The sequence below is a fragment of the Parasteatoda tepidariorum genome, chromosome 2 (assembly GCF_982258835.1).
Source record: "Parasteatoda tepidariorum strain Cologne lab strain chromosome 2, Ptep-v5.0, whole genome shotgun sequence".
NCBI lineage: Eukaryota > Metazoa > Arthropoda > Arachnida > Araneae > Theridiidae > Parasteatoda > Parasteatoda tepidariorum.
Genome location: NC_141756.1, coordinates 53,192,478 through 53,209,321, shown reverse-complemented (window position 1 = coordinate 53,209,321; position 16,844 = coordinate 53,192,478). Strand labels below are relative to the sequence as shown.

The 16,844-nt window shown below is 31.0% G+C and overlaps 2 protein-coding genes across 3 annotated transcripts in view; one reads left to right on the top strand and one right to left on the bottom strand.

The window, feature by feature from the left end:
* Positions 1-16,844, top strand: part of LOC107453504 (dual specificity protein phosphatase 19) — a 40,671-nt gene that overhangs the window by 13,073 nt on the left and 10,754 nt on the right. The window contains exon 1 of one of the 2 annotated variants that reach the window (XM_043038989.3): positions 9,495-9,645. The exons of the other annotated variant lie outside the window; for it this stretch is intronic. The gene's annotated coding sequence lies outside the window, so the exon portion shown is untranslated. Of the gene's footprint in view, positions 1-9,494; positions 9,646-16,844 lie in introns of those variants that run through there. 2 annotated transcript variants of the gene reach the window in all.
* Positions 1,361-16,251, bottom strand: LOC147815767 (uncharacterized). The gene is made up of 4 exons (XM_087157339.1): positions 16,167-16,251; positions 12,539-13,516; positions 3,505-3,625; positions 1,361-1,735 (listed from the first exon to the last, which is right to left on the bottom strand). Exons 2-3 carry the CDS (start codon positions 13,502-13,504, stop codon positions 3,515-3,517), a joined length of 1,077 nt encoding a protein of 358 aa, XP_087013465.1. The 5' UTR covers positions 13,505-13,516; positions 16,167-16,251; the 3' UTR covers positions 1,361-1,735; positions 3,505-3,514.

Below are 16,844 nucleotides of genomic sequence, written 5' to 3'. Positions count from 1 at the left end.
AAAAATAGTGCGTGGAGTCCCTCCGCACGGAAGAAGTTAAACTTCGTAACCTGCGACGTTAATTGTAGAAGAAGCAGCAGTCGTAGAAGGATCACTAGTTCTATTCAACGACTCTTTTTCCTGCTCCGCTCGCTTCCGTGCTCTGTAATAACGGTAATATTGTGCATTTATCCCTCTTGAACCAGTGGAAGTGCTTGTGGTTGCCTCATCGTCTCGCCATGGAAAATGTATTAGTATTAATAATGTATGTGAATGCGTCATAATGTAATTTCAAATGAGAAAACCTAACAATCAATTGATATTCACAAGAGACGTACCTTGACATTACCTTAAATCCGTCGCATTGTCCGTGGGATTGTTTTCACTCATTTTTTACAATTGTTATCCACTAAATTTGAAATTAAAAAATACTACCCTATTAAATTATATGTGTATCAAATCAAACTTTATTATTTTTATGCTAGTGAGAACCAGAACAATATGGAAATTAATGAGGGAAAACTGGATCCCACCACGTGATTTCCCGGCCAATAAAAATGTAGCGTTAAACGTTTAACGCAACCTTGTTGGAAGTCGCATAAGAAGTATAACTTCAAAAATTCTGTGTCAAATGGTTGAGAAGAATAGAGCTCGAAATGCGACTTCCTACGTGTATGACCGTAAGAATACGAAGTTATGCAAATTACTTGATATTTTAGTAAAAAACACATTTTGTAAAGATGCTTATGTGGTTAAAACTCTTTGTTTTGAGACAAATGGGAATTTTTGAGACAAATGGGAATTTTGAGACAAATGGGAATAGATGAAAATATTTTCATTCATATTGATTAAAAACCTTAAGCAGTCAAACAAAACATACAATTTCTGGTTTTTCGGAAACCCGGGTAGCTGATATTATATCATTCTTTGCTGATTTTTCGTGGATTTATGCTCGTTTTAGATGAAAATGAAAATGCTTGCAAGCCTAAGAATAACAGCAAAGTAAATTCTAAAATCCTTTTGTTTTTCAGTGTTCCAGAGCAGCTGTTCCGAATTTATCCTGACTTCGGAATTTTAAATGATCGAACCCCTTATGGCGGATTCCCGAGTTTCTAAATTAAGTTAATATGAGTTGTTAACACATTAACCAAGGAAATACACACTACTAAACATTTTTAAAATAATTATTTTCCGGAATAAAATCTTTTTTTTTTCATTCTTTTTTTAAAATTAGATATTACAGAACTGTTGAATTTACAGTTCTGGAATCCATCTAGTTTAGTTCAGAACACATTTTGACGGATGCATAAGCTGATAATGAAGGAAATATTAGTTTATTGATGGTTTTTCGTTGAAATGAAAATGAAAAAGAACTGTTAGAAACGTTGAGAAACACAATTCTTTATTCTGGAATTTGATTATTTTCCTTGAACTGATGGAACACGTTACAGTAGCGGTTCTTAATTTTTTCCGTTGAGGAATATTAAATGATTGATCTTCTGTTGGCAGAACCAAGCAACCGAGGAATAATTTTATTAGCAATGGGATACCTGCAAGTGACGTAGAGTGGGTATCTCGATCCCGATTGGTTGCTGAAACGTGGCATTTTTCGTTAGCAACTGTTCTATTTCGTCTAAGCCAAGCCTGTCAAATATCAATTCTCTTAAGTAACACAGCCTATATTCTTTCGCAAAGATTCTTTCACAAAGATTTCAATTCCACCACCATACATTTAGACAAAGACAGAAGCACGAAGCTATGTAGAACATAAACAAACTTATTATGCATCGAAGTTGCCAGGTACACAAAACAAAAATATAACACGTTCACTCTAAAATACATAAACAAATAATAAATCTAAAGGCCTGGTTTCTTAGGACAGGACGCCGTCAGCTGGAAATCAGCGCTAGCCTCTGATTGGTCCATTTGTGAGTTTGATAGTATACGTCATCGAACGCTCATCTTGAACTACAATTGCCGTCCAACTCAACTGCAGTTGGATTACAACGTGACGTTAACCACAGAAGCAATGGCGGACAACATCCAACAGCACATTAAAATCAGCCAAGATTTTGATTTTGACATTAAACATAGCTTCTTCATTTAACATAGCACTCTTCATTTAGCTCAGCTATAATGTGTTTTTTCTTGGACAAAGTCATTATTTGTTCTCTAAAACACTGGTCGACAATAACAAAATCAATACAAATTCAAAATAAATATTTGTTTACGTTATTAACGTATGCGCAATGAGAGATAACGTCTGCGTTGGACCGACTGCTCACGCTGAGCTAACAAAAAAGTCTTTTTTTGGCGTCAGATCTACGTCAACTTTCCGCTGACGCCCAGATAAGGCGCTAGTTCTAAGAAACCAGGCCTTGAGCTAACAAACCAGTATTTTGTTGGCGTCAGCGTGACGTTGACGTCCCGCTGACGCCCAGATAAGGCGCTTGTCCTAAGAAACCAGACCTTAAGTTAAGTAAAAGAAATAGACTAGAAAGAATTATATTTTAAGAAATGCGATGTGCTATACGGCTCTATATTTGATTAACTTAACGTTAATTAGAATTTTAAGTTGGGTAGAGAAACTTAGCTCAACTTTAATACTCCATATTGCTGATGAAGATTTAGCTGGTGCTGACGTAGGTCAAATGCTTGAGTATTAGTTGTCTTCTTGGTGAGCTAGTACCCAATTGTGAACATATTAAAAAACGAAAAAGAAGGAATCGTTTCAAAAGTATGTAATTATCTAAATTTTATTAATTATTTTGAAAGTATTAAATGAATGAATAACGAAGTGATTAAGTGAATTTGATTTTAGTGCATGCATAAATTTGAAGAGAATAATGCAAATGTCATGCATAAGCTGATATATGGTTTCCATTAAAATAAAAACGAGATAAGAAAATAAACATTGAGAATGGTTATCATAGAAACTTAATTTTTCATTGCTGAATTAGGTTATTTTTATTCGATTCGAAATACTACTGGAATTTTTCATAAACTTATTTTATAATTCTTTCATTATATTATTTTTCGAAAAATATTGTTTTAATTTTTTTCTTTACAAGCATTTCAAATAAATAATTTCAAAAAAATAATGTATGTAAATAATGTATTAAAATTTATATTTAATTATAAGTTTTAAAAATAACAGTGATTAAAAGAATTTCTAACACCATTTGGGAAGTTTTGTACTAGATTTATTTTATAAACGCTTATTTTTTTAAAAAAATTTTTCAAAATGAATATTAGAATTTTTTTTCCTCTTAAATATGTCTGACATTTTGCTTGATCATTAAAAAATGCAAAATATTAAATAAAAAATGGATTGTTGATTTCATATAAATATAATCATAGGTTTTAAAAATCATCACTGGCTAAAAAAGAAGTCTTAACTTTTGGAATCCATATGCAATTCCACGAAACCCGCGGAGGAATACGATTCCGCGGAGGAATACGATTTAGAACCACTATTCTAGATGCATATTAAGATTGAATTGTTTCAATAAAATATATTCTTACAGTGTCATCTCTATGCTGTATCAGTTGAGTCGATTAAATGAGACAGCTGATCCAAAACAGAAAACGAAGTGGGTCTGGTAGAAGGATCTACTGCAGTGCATTTCCTTGTCGCTTGGCGTAACTGAAAAATAAAGAATTTGAAGTTCAAAATATAACAAATATACGATCTAACATAAATATAGTCTTGCTTAATAAATACAACATAAATTTATTCTCTAGAATCCCACTTGACAAAAAATTTTCATAAATCATTGGTGGACCCCAGTTACTTCCAGGACGACAATGCCAGCTGTCATGTTGCGAGGGTCACCAAGGCTTGGTATGGTGCCAATGGGGTTAATCGAATGGATTAGCCTGCCCAGAGCCCAGACCTGAATCCTATCGAGAACCTTTGGGACTAGTTGGATCGCAGAATTAAGGGGGGTACTACCGTGACCCCCGAGACTACCCGTCCAAAATCGGTGAAGGAACTTATATGTCTTCTCCAAGCCGAGTGGAAGAAAATACTACTAGCCGTCACACAAGAACTTGTGGAAAGTATACCTCGGAGGATTCACGCTGTAATTGCTCTAGTGGAGGCTCTACCAACTATTGATTATGAATAGAGTTTGTTTTCCTTTTCATTCGCACGTGACCAAATACTTATTGGTAGATAGTGTGTAAACAAAAATTAAATATTCATAAAATCTTTTAAATCATTATTAGATGAAGCTAAAAAGTGTTCCTAATTATATATTTCCACCTTTTTTTCTGCCCCTTAGTTTTATCTGATAAACAAATTCCCATAGTTTTTAATTCTGGTTTACTATAAATGATCTTCTCCAAAATGATTCACTAGATTGTGATAATATTATTTCCACTCACCTGTAGGCTCTGATAACTTAATGTATGGGATTGAAGAAAGAGGGATTAAGAAGTGCTGAGTAATGCATTTCTGGAGGAACTAAGAACACGCAAAATGATTATTTGGTTTACCAGCGGTTTCGAAAACTAACTAATATTGTATTTTCATTTTTTTATATATTCTGAAGTCTTTTTTTTCCCCTCCACTCTCCGTTGAGTCATAGAAGAAGAATCAAGATTGAAAGAACAAAATTAGTTTATTATGAAATGATTCGCACAAAATATGGTTACCTTTCGACATAACGGCCGTAAAGATTCAGGAATTAATCATATGCTTAAAAGTGCTTTGCAATTTTTTCATCGAAATCTATACTAAATAGTCGTGATTATTGTAAAAGTTTCTTATTGGTCTTAAAGCTTGGCTCACACAGGTCATTCCCTATCATTATAAACATATGTTCGCCCGTCTTCCACTGATGCCAGCTATGCATAATCGTTGCTTGCATGTTGTTGTTGTTCACGTATGCCTGTTTAGGCAGAGAGGGGGTGCGATTGTTCTTGTTTTCTTGTGACGTCATCTATGGCCAAGAATTTGACTTCTGTCACACCATGCGTCGCACCCGTTTATAGAGCGGACCCATTCATTCATCGTAATTTTGACCTGAATCACACAACGATCGATCTCCAATCCAGTACCCCCAGAGGTTTTGATTTGTTATGGGAACATGGAGGACTTTTGCGACTCGACAGATTTAACGTGCATCAGTCACTTTACTGCACGGGGAGTCTTCTGCCGGAGGGGTTCGAACCCACGAACTCTCGGAGATGGACCAAGCACCTTACCGACCAGGCTATCCCGGCCGTTGCTTGCATACTTTCAGAAATAATAAAGAGCACTCAACAGTTGAACACCCATCTCACATCATTGGTTGACGAGCGAGCATGAGTGGTCTCTAGTTGGTCTAAAGATTTCAGATAAATGCAAGCATTCTAATTTAACATTATTGTCTGAAATATTTTGTTGAAGAATATTTGAAGCTCCTTTTCAATATAAGCGAGAATCATAATGAAACCAGGTCGAATAATATCCAGAATTGCATGCATCGTTTGGTAATTAACTAATTTTCTGTTACACTTTCGATTTTTTTTTGTATAGTTTAATGAAGACTGGAAAAAATTACCTTCATTCATAGCCTTCGAAGAATAGACTATCCACGTAGTGAAAGTGAGGTAATTACGTTCATTAATTCAGAAAAATATTTTACAACAAGGACATGAACAAGAGTCCAGTCGCAGTAGCTGTTTTTGAATCGAAATAGCGATTAATTTGCACTTCTGATGTTATAGTCTGTCTATGGAAAAAACTCCTCTCGCCATTTATATGGAGCAGTGGTGGTGACTATAGTTACGAGGTTTAACTATTTCATGTTGGATCAACATTTAAAACAGTTTTTGGAGCGGGTGGGAGAGAGAAAGGGAATCAGGGAAGCTTCCCTTTTTAAAAGGTGCTATTTCTTGTTTCCGTATCAGCACGTGACTTTAAACTTTGTGGCGAAGGGAGTTCTTTCTATAGACAAACAGTCCCGAAGTGTACTGATCGTTAAGACACGGTTCCCAGTAGATCACCGAAGTCAAGCATCACTGACTGCTGTCAGTGTGCGGGTGGGTGACCACTTGGATCAGTCTGCGTAGGGACCGAGGGTGTGCGGTATTGGTCCTCATTAAACTGTTCTACCGTAAAGTGCTCGACTTCGCGTGCAGGTCGTCGGGCTACCGAAGCGGGGGTGCCATCCCCTTTGCAGAGGATCAAAATTGTGATGGGTTGTCTTCGGATCATCCTTAGGGATGTTTCCCAGACCGTCGCCAATGCCCATTGTGCAGCTCTAGTGCGACGTAAATTAATTACTACTACTACTGTAGACTAACTATTGGATAATATGTATTGCAATGGAGGTGGTCAGTGTCCTTTTAGTTTTGTATTATCATGCTCTTATAAAATTGTTTAATGAATTAAAAGAAGTAGGAGACAAAGTTTTATGTTGTAATATGCAAATTGTGCCTAATGTGATGTAAATTAGCGTATTTAGTACGATGAACATTGCTACATTTGATGTGATTTAGAGAAAAATAAAATTAAGTAATAAGACACAGTAATAATAGCGGAAATATTGAAGCAGACATAGAAGCAGACTAGATTACAAAACATGTTTATCGAAATTGTTTAAATGTCTTATCAGACAAGGTCAACTTATGAAACTAATTAAGGACATTATGACCTCGCTTAGATGCATCCAAGTCCACAAAACTATATAGTACTCCCTTAAATTATAGCTATGCCAAAACTTTATTTAATTTTAAACGTCTAAAACACTTTTATTGATATTTTCTCTCTTCGAACTTTAAATTCATTGCTTATTTAAACTCAACTTTAAATTTAATTAACTGTTATATTTGTTCGACTGTTTTTCAGTTATTTATGTTTTATGACAAAAAATGTAGAAATGTCAAGAATTTCTAACAGAACACTATTGCCTCATAGTACGTAGTTTTATTTACTTTAATATTAAAAAAGTAAAACGTTTAAGTTTTGACTCAAATCGTATTACGCTAGTTCAGACTAAGTATAAAAATTTAAACTAACATGCTATTGTCAAAATAATATTTTTTTCTTTTTGTAAGGTGTCCCAATGGATTCGTAATGATAGACCTGAAATCAACCACTCGCCACTTGGCGAGTCAACAAAAAAAGTGGCAACTTAAATTAAATAAACAACCAGTCACTTTTCCTTGTCGCAAAGTAAGATATATATATTAAAGTAAAGTAAGATATAATATTTCAAAGTTGTAATGTATGCATTAAATGTGTTTTGCTTCCCCAAAGTTCTTTAAACTCAGAATGTTTAACTAAATTTTTTCACATATTTATATTATTTTTATTGTTGAACTAACTTATATTACTAACTTAACATTAGATTATTACAAATATGAGTTTTTTTTCAAAATTTGAATCCAAGCAACAACAACAAAAAAAAAAGTTAGCAACAAATGGCTATTTAATGAAAATGACCTATTGATATCGGTCAACGATTCATTGAGTTTGAGAAAAGTGGCTGCTACTAAGTCATTTTATTTTATATTTTATAACCGACTTTGAACAACCGACCCAATTGTTTTGGGTTTACGACTGTTTATATTCAACTCCGTAGCCTTGTAATTTCGAACCCAGTCCAGAAGACAAAGGAACTCCTGGATCAGGTATTGGGAGAAATTTGCCTTCGTGGAGGACTTGTTGATGGAACTAATCTGCATTTGCGTTACATGGAGATGAAGACTACGAGAACCTCCCACGGTTAGCCTGGCGGCAAAGGGACTCCGGCTCATGATCCGTCTACCACTGAGGATATTTCCCGTCAGCACTGTGGTTGGTGCAAGCCGGATGCGGATTCGTATCGACCAGCCATCACCGGGATTTGAACTCGGTTCACCTTATTGGAAGGCGAACGCTCTATGCCCTGAGCGATAGCGGCTTGCTACTAAGTAATTTAAGTCTACCGGCCACTTGATACTAACTGAAAATTAAAATTTCCAAGTCTAAGTAAAGAGAATTTCGGTTAAAACAGTTTGATTGGCTGAAATGCATAAAATATTTTCTATGGTCTTAAAGATTAGGTTATGGTGTAGTGTGATCCATCTTTTTAGTTTAATGGACATACAACTAGTTTCAGTTCTGGTTATTTTGTGCTTCGATACACAATTAACTGTCAATTTTCTTAAATCTTTTGAAAACACACAACTTACTAAGATTTTTTAAAACCATTCAGCCTTTGAAAAAAATGCTCTTTGACATGAGTGATATAGAAACTTCTTTTTGACTACTAAAAGCACCCCAAATAATGTTTAATATTTAAATACGTATACTTAAATAATTATACTTAAATAATAATGCTTAAATTGAAGAAATTTTTACTTAAAATGTACCTGAAGTTTTTCCAGTAATTCATGCATCCATGGGTTATAATTGCTGGAATCATTAACATCGAACTATTTTTCGTTACTCCGAAAAAAAAAATTGACATTTTGATTGTATTAGCAATTACACAAAGTAAATTTTACTTCGTGTAATTGCTAACATAATCAAATTACACAAATTTCATTTTGCTGAAATTTTATTATTATTTCAAAAACTGGCGAAATTCTTTTTTTTAAGTATATTCAATCTTTTTAATTCATAAAAATCACCGTTCTTTCTCGATATATTTTCATAGGAACTAAAGGATCAATTTAAAGATTCCGATTGTTTTGGCAAAAAAGTTTGAGATTGTTTCAGTTTGAGTTTGTTTGAGATTGAATATTTTATACTTTGAATCGAAATATATTTTAGTTTTTTAGTCATACATTTAAATAAATCTTTATTACTTTACATTTTCTGTTTCTATATATGAATTTAAAAAAACATTTTGGATTGTTCTCTTGTTATCGTTCAAGATTAATTTTTAACTTTACTACTTAAGCTTTATTTAGTTATACTTTTGTCTCTTACTTTTAAAAAGTTACGTTCTATTGTATGCCACTATTTTAGGGTATGCAATAATTCCTTAATCTCAGTTAATGTCAATAAGTAACATTGTTATGTGCAATCGAATTTTAAGAAGAATGAAAATAATAATAGGAATAATATCAATAATAATTATCATAAAGGTAATTATACTATTAATAATTATAATTTACTCATAAATAGAGGTTTTAAAATTAGTGTTTGTGTTTAAATAGGTATACAGCACAGTAATTTTTAAAAAAAAAACTTAACGAAAATTAATTACCGATTTATAACATGCATGTTATAAATTTACCAATTTATAACATTCAATTATTCATAAATTTAATACGTTTTATTTATTTTTCAATTTTCATGTAAATGCAACAAATCTAATGTTTAAAAAGGTAAAATAAATAAAATCTGAAGTATTGTGCTGAGGCTAATCTTAAAATATATTTCAAAGGATCAAAGTCACGACAGTGCAAAATCTATCACAAAATCAAGAGAATAAAAAATATACTGATAAAAACCCTAAATAAACACTTTTAAAGCTAAAATAGGACAAACGTCGGTTTTTTTTACTAGGTTTAATAAAAAATGGATTTGTTCATGATCTTTTTCCCTTATTATCTAAAGTTTTATGATATATTTTTGGCATATCACATAAATGAGTTATTTACAAACACACTTGACGGCTATCTAAGACTTGTGATCTCTTGAATTTCCTAACCATTTCAGAGGAAAAGTCACATATTTGCGAGGTAATGACAATTCACTTTTTGGAAATCATTTCTAATTTTAAAAAATAAATAATTAATATTTTTGTAATCATGATGTTAGAAGATAAAATATACATAATACTCCCTTTTTCAAAGAAACTTCAGTTATATGTTATAAGTTAAATGTTATAAGTTTGTGTTATAATGATATGTTATAATTATTTTAATGTATAATTATTATAAGTGATATGTTATAATTATTTTAAAAGGGTCAATTCCACGAAAAGCAGACAGATATTATGCCGGTTACCATTTTAAAAATTTTAGCACAATTAATTTTTTTTGTACTTAAACAAAATAAATAAGTTTTAATTTCATGCAAAATAATAAGGAGCATTATATTTAAATAATCATATTTTTTATGAACAGTTAAGTCAAGTTAACTGTCTTAAACTGTCACAATTTCTTGTCATGTCGGTCCCTTTAGTAAATATCCTTTTCAAAAAAGTATTTCCTTTAAATTTTTTAATTTTATTATTTTATGTCTTATAATTAAGTCTTGTTAAGTGAAACAAAAGTTTCTGAACCCAAATTATGTATCATTTCATAGCAGTTGGTCACATAAGACACTGAATCCTTGTCTGTTTTATCATGTTCGTCATGGCATGTATTTATTTTATCAATTTAAATATTTTTCACCTAAAGCAAATTTTTTGAATTATTTTTAATTCAAAGTTACATAAGTTGCTACATAGCAAAATTTGTGAAGATATTTAAACATTCGGTAGCTAAAATTGAGCAAGAAAAAGTTGTTTGATGTCATATCTGATGCCATGGAATAGACCTAAGAAAATTTTTTTTTGCATAACATGTTAAAAAAAATGTAATAATAATTTTTATTAATAGATTAGTGGTATTAAATAAATTTTACTTTATCCTTATTACATTATAAATTATACTTTTAATTCTTCAAATTTAGTTTATGTTTAAATAAAGTGGTTTTATATTTGTTGTAAAACTATTTTACTTTTCTCAATTAATGCAAGTGATAGGGCAGTAACTGAACATTAACTTTGATTGCTACAAAATTAAATAACATATTTAAAGCGCCTCTTTCTTTACTAAACATTGAACTCAGCATCATTATGAAAAAATATGATCATTAGATACTAAGCTATTTAGGTAATTCGCTTACCAACTGTTCTGAAAAAATTAAACCATTGCCTTTTCAATTTTGCTTGTGCATTCAATATGTAAAGTTTACATGGGCTTCAAATAGAATGCATGTCTCAAACCGGTAAGTTAACTTGGAAAAATTTGAAGTACACTAATATTCGGAGAAAAATGTGTAAGCATGTGTAAGCATTAGAATAAAAGTTTATGGTTTCATATCAATTGAAAAACACAAAAACGAACTTATTAGTTCGATAGATAAATCGCTATTAAGTGGAATTTTTTAAAAAAAATATTATTACTATTATACATAGAGAAACTCAGCAACAGATTTTAAAGCCTCTTAAAAACTACTTAAAAAAATGTAAAAATCACTAATGCGTATATTGTAATAAAAATGAAATTTCTTTTTCGTGTTGATAACAAAGAGTAGAAAACTGAAAGATCAAGTGAGTGATCAGTTATAAGCATAATAAAAATTCATGATAACAACCGTACATGATAACAAATTTCTGAAAGCTTCTTTTCTCGCGTGAGAAATGAAATGATAAAACAAAATGAGCAATAAATTGGGCTGTAATAAGAGGTTAAAGGCGAATTATACATATAAACAAACTGTTCTATGTTTTTGTTTTAATTTTGTTTAACAATCAAGATATTTTAGAACTATATTATAGTTTTAATGATGATTCGATTCATTCTTAACTCAGAAGAGAGATGCATTTTATCAATGAAGATCGGCTTGTTTTGCTTTCTTTTCTTACACTTTTCTTTGGTTTTTATATGTTTTACGAGGTTATGGTACTATAAAAGACTTAAAACTATTGTGACCCCAAACATTGAAATTTATAATTGTGTATATGTTTATATGATAGTTTATGTTTGAAATAAAAGATTACATGAATGTTTACGAGAGTTGAAGAATGCTGAAAATGAAATGTTGAGACATCAAATGTTTCGCAGAATCTACTTGTTGCATATTTTCATAGCACTTTGTTTTGAAAAAAAGTACCAAAATACTAAACAAAGATAGAACAAAATATACAAGTAGCTAATGAACAAGCGAAGCAATCTGAAAAGAACTATGAAAACAGTTCGGAGGGTTGGAGAGTACAGTGAGTATAGTGTGTGGGTCCTAGTTAATATATATATTTTATTGGCAGTGTTCTTATATAGGAAAATTTGTGTTCGAAAATTCTAAAGTCTATAATAGGGAAGCTTCAGTTGGCATCTGTAGTTTTTTTAATAACTTGCACGCGCTTCAGTCAAATTGTTGGTCTTATTCCCACCATTATTATATCTTAGTGAGCCAGTAATAGAAGATTAAAATCTTCAAATACTGGCTTTCGGAAAGATAAGAAATGGCGGGAAAAAAGGTGCTCGCCTTTTTTTGGCGGCAAAGGAAACTTTGAACTAAAAATTTTAGTAGATGTACACATTAGAATGAAGAGAAATGCTTCAAAGTTGCTTAAAACTTAAGGAAATTAGAAGCGGGGATTATTAGAGTAGAGAAATGAGAATCATTTCAAAATTTGAGGTGTTGTATTGGATAATTATTGCGCATAATCGATGAACATTACATGTCATTCAAGCTTTTACTATTAAATTCTATAACTTTTGGCTATATAAGTATATATATTTTACAGAAAAAACTCGTAATGTAAGTTTTTAAGTAAGAAAGGAATCTTGGAAGTAATAAATTAATAAAATATTTCAATATTCCAAAAATATTTCATTCTCAACGGTATTAAAGTATACTTACAGAATCTAAAATTTTCTCATCTTCATCAATGTTCCTCGGAAAACTGAACAATGGACATACATCTGGTCTTGTTTGATCACTATCTTTAGCTTCATTTCTTTTTATATTCCTCTCTTTCCACAATCCCTTCAGATGTCCCAGTCCTAGTAGACGTCTTTTCCCGAAAATATTTTCGCTGAAACGTCTCCCATTGGCAGAGGAATGACTTGTAAATTTTGAAGATTCGTCTTCAGATATCTCCATTTCAATTTCTTCATCGCTTCCAGCAGCAATATCGCTTGGTCTTCGAAGATCTAAAAGACCTCTGCATTTTTGTTCCACAGTTTGGAAAGCGTTGTGTATCCACTGAACAGAAGCAGAACGCTGCCTCGATGGTCCTGAAAATGGTGTTGCACTATATTCTGTTTTAGAACATCTTTTGTCTAAACTGTCCGTTGAAAGAATTGAGTTAGAATGTAACAGTTGCTTCGTTAGAACATCACGCGAAAGATCGTTTAAATTTGAGTTGCTGTTCGACTGTTTCTGATTGAAATCGTTCTGTTTAGGTATGCAGATTTCAGAATTGCAGAATGATCGGGAAATCTTTTCTACGTTCGCCTCGGAAGATGCATTTGCGTAAGGTAATTTCTTATCGATCTTTAAGAAGTTTTTATCAGTTCTGCCGTGTTTGTGTTTCGATAAATCAATAAGCGACACTGAAAGTCTTTCCATATATTTCATTTCCCCGCTTCCTTTTGATAATGAATCATTTTCTAGAATGATGGATTTTATTTCACTGTTTGAATTAGAAATGAATTCAGGCGTTGGCTCCGTTACTATTCTCGGTAAAATTGCAGGAGTGTAATCCCGTGCATTGTCTTTACTTGAGCTGAGACAATCATTTATCGATTTATTTGATTCTGACAGTTCGGAACTTTCATTTTCTAACGCCTCTTCATCAGTCAAACATTCAGGAATGCTTTCCATGGTAGCTGTTGCCTGAAATCAAATTAAACTGGTTGATATGAACAATAATCAATTGTTTCATTTAAGTGTTCATTTCATTTTATAATTTATTTCATTTTTTTCAAAGTGACTAGTGCAAAAACATGATTTTGAAATTGAGTTTATTATCAATTTAGAATCTCTGTAACCTTAGCTTTCTAATAATAATTTAGAAAGTTAGAAACACAAACCAACCAGAAAACGAAGAATATTTAAAGATATGTGTGTTAGCAAAACAGCACTTCATCAAGGGACACACTTTCTGCCAACATACAGAAGCCTTAGGAGCCAAACAGGAAGGCTCCTGTATGTTGGCAGACAGTGTGTCCCCTGATGAAGTGTTGTTTTGCAAGCATACATATCTTTAAATATTCTTCTTTTTCTGATTGGTTTGTGTTTCTAACTTTCTAAATTATTAAAATAAGACAAATTTGGTTTAAAATGCTTTCAGCGCTTTTCCATTTTGACTTATTATTTTAAATGTTATTTTCTTATTTTGTCTTTTTCTGAATTTGTTTAAATCAGCTTTTTTCTCTGATTAACTTTCTATTTATACTTTACTTTCGTTTGTACTCCAATTATATGTACTCCAAAGTTATAGCAGTTCTTGTCAAAGAGGATAACAGTGGATAGACTAGTTATTTTTAGTCTTTAAATGCGTTTATCTCAAAATCAGATTTTTTTTCGAATTTTCCACTACCTTAAATGTGATTTATCATGTTGTATTTAAAATTATTGTCTACAATTTTTCATGAGTGTTTTTGATTATAGGGCACATGTTTTGAACTGCAGACTAAGAGAAAAAATTTGCTTTTTTAACTACATTGATCCCTAACTTTCACGATAATAGTTCAAAACATAGTTGATAGCCTTCTAAATAAAATCCTCAAAGGATCTTTTGTTTTTGGAGATAGAAATTTTTTTTTACAGTGTATATGCAAAAAATGCCCCTTATTTTAATCTAAAAATGGCCATTTATATAACTAATGACATAAAATTTTTTTTTGCTAGTTTTATAAATTTTTACACATAATAAAACAAATAAACAAGTTGTTTTAAAATTTTATATTAATATTTTAAAAAAGAGTTGTCGAAACTAGTCGGATACCTTAAGGATTTTAAATTAGCTATCAATATATTTACTCCCGAGATAAATAAAATAAAAGGGAGCATGTTTTGTTTTGTAAGAAACTGGCCTACTCTGGTAGGACGTAATTTGTGTTCGGACGTATCATATGGTAATATAAAGTTTATGTTTGATGGAAATATAAAGTTTATGTTACTTTTAACATAAAAATGGAATATATTAAAGAAATGCGTAAGGAGTATTTATTATTTAGAAAATAATTAATAATTGTTGTTGTTTTTAAAAGGAAACTTAATTATTTATCAGTTGTATATTTCGAATATACGAACCATATCTCATAATTTACTTGGTTTCCCATAGCAGGCTTGTTAGTATTGGCAAGTGGCATAAGAAACAACAACAACATATATATCCTCAGTAAGAATAGACTGTGCATAAGCTACTGTTTAAAATTATCGCATAATAACGAAATTGTAGTGATAATACATGAAGAAATATGTAGTCAACAATGCTCAGGGTTAGCGTGACCAGATTTATAAACCATGAATTGAGAACATATCAACGAGTGTCCTCCAAAAATTTTACGATTTGAGGTCCCATATGTTTTTGGAAAATATTAATTTATTTGTGCTTCAAAGTTTTATATATTTTTTTTATATACTGATAACTAATATCAGGTGTAGAACTATTTTTATCAAACTTGATTTCATTACTAAGCAGTTTTGAAATATCATGTAATATTTTGCATTTGAACACACGTAAAATGAATCAGTACATGATTATTAAAATTTGTTTATTTTTTGCTTAAAGTATTTTAAGACGAATATAGCGTTTTCATATGTTAATTTTATCATCATGTATCTTTGCTTTTTGTTTGTATTCTCTGAAAGATAAAATTATCTTTTACTTTATTTTTTAAAGTGCGTTTTTTTATATTTTACTACATATGAAAAAAAAAAGATTATGTATGCTTTCGAGGAAATTTGAGGACATTTGAGAACACATCTTAAAATTTGGGGACATTTTGTGCCCTCAAAGAGTTTGAAAGTTTTTGAGGACAATTGAAAAAATTCGAGGACTTGTCTCAATATTTGAGACCGATTTGTCACTTTATTCATGAGTAATTTAGCAAGAAATTAATATTTCGATTCCTTTTATTAATCTATTGAATTGTAAACAGACTTTCTCGGCTTTGACTTAAATTTTTGCTAATATATATATTTTTTAAAGGAGAAAAGTCCTGATTATAGTCTAATAGAGTAAGAAATAATTGAAAAGTTTTTTTTAATATTTTTTATTATAGTCTGTTTTTGACAAGGCTGTACTAAGCTCGCCTAGATCACCCAAAATACAATATTATTTGTTATGACATCAGCAGAAATTCTGAAAATTATGTGAAATTTTATACTTAAGTTTGTAATTTACTATGATTGTTTCTTTAGATATCCAGGGAAGATGCTCAATGTCATTTTAACTTAAAATGCATACTTATTTATCATTAAATCGTAAAGTTAAAATAATTAATATATTTCTGGGATAAAAATGCATATTACTTACAGCTTTTAAAATAGAAATGAAATTCTCTGAGACGGTTTTATGGTATCCGTTTTCTTTCCAAAAGGAACATAAATGATTGATTTTAAAGGAAAGGAAAAGAAAAAAAATCCACTTCCTCTGAGATGACCTGACTTCCGGATCTTACAAGAATTCTTAAGACAAAAGAAAAAAGTATTGCCTTACACTGCACTCTGTACTTATAAGAAAACAAAATTCAGAAATTATGATCAAAATTAATTCAAAATAATTAATTTTCCACTAAAATTTCTTAAAAATCTCTTAGCTTTAAAAAATTGAAAGTGGCATACAGCACTTTACTCAGATCTGTATATAATTGTAAATTCGTTACTCAAATTTATAAAAAAACGTGAGTGCTTTACTTTAATTTGCGTGAGTAATTGCCATAATCATATTTATATATTATGAATTGTACTGAGTTGTGTTTTCGTACATATATTTATAAAAAAATTCTTTTGGTCATTGGGAATGGTTGGTGTAGTCAACTATTCACAGGGAGTTATGTTTTTCACTACTCTTTTTGGATTACTTGTCAAAATTGAATTTCAAGAATTAAGTGCATGTTATAGATTTCTAATTAATTTTAAGCTAGGAAAAAATAAACAATAAAACAAATATGAGGAAGGTGGAATAAAGAATATAAAAACCAGATGGATTGTT

Bases quoted from the DNA above. Each gene is read 5' to 3' on its own strand.
- LOC147815767 (XM_087157339.1), bottom strand. From the start codon at position 13,504: ATGGAAAGCATTCCTGAATGTTTGACTGATGAAGAGGCGTTAGAAAAT. The intron at 3,626-12,538 runs GTAAGTATACTT...TTTATTTTTCAG, and splicing joins ATGAGAAAATTTTAGATTCT to TTACGCCAAGCGACAAGGAA.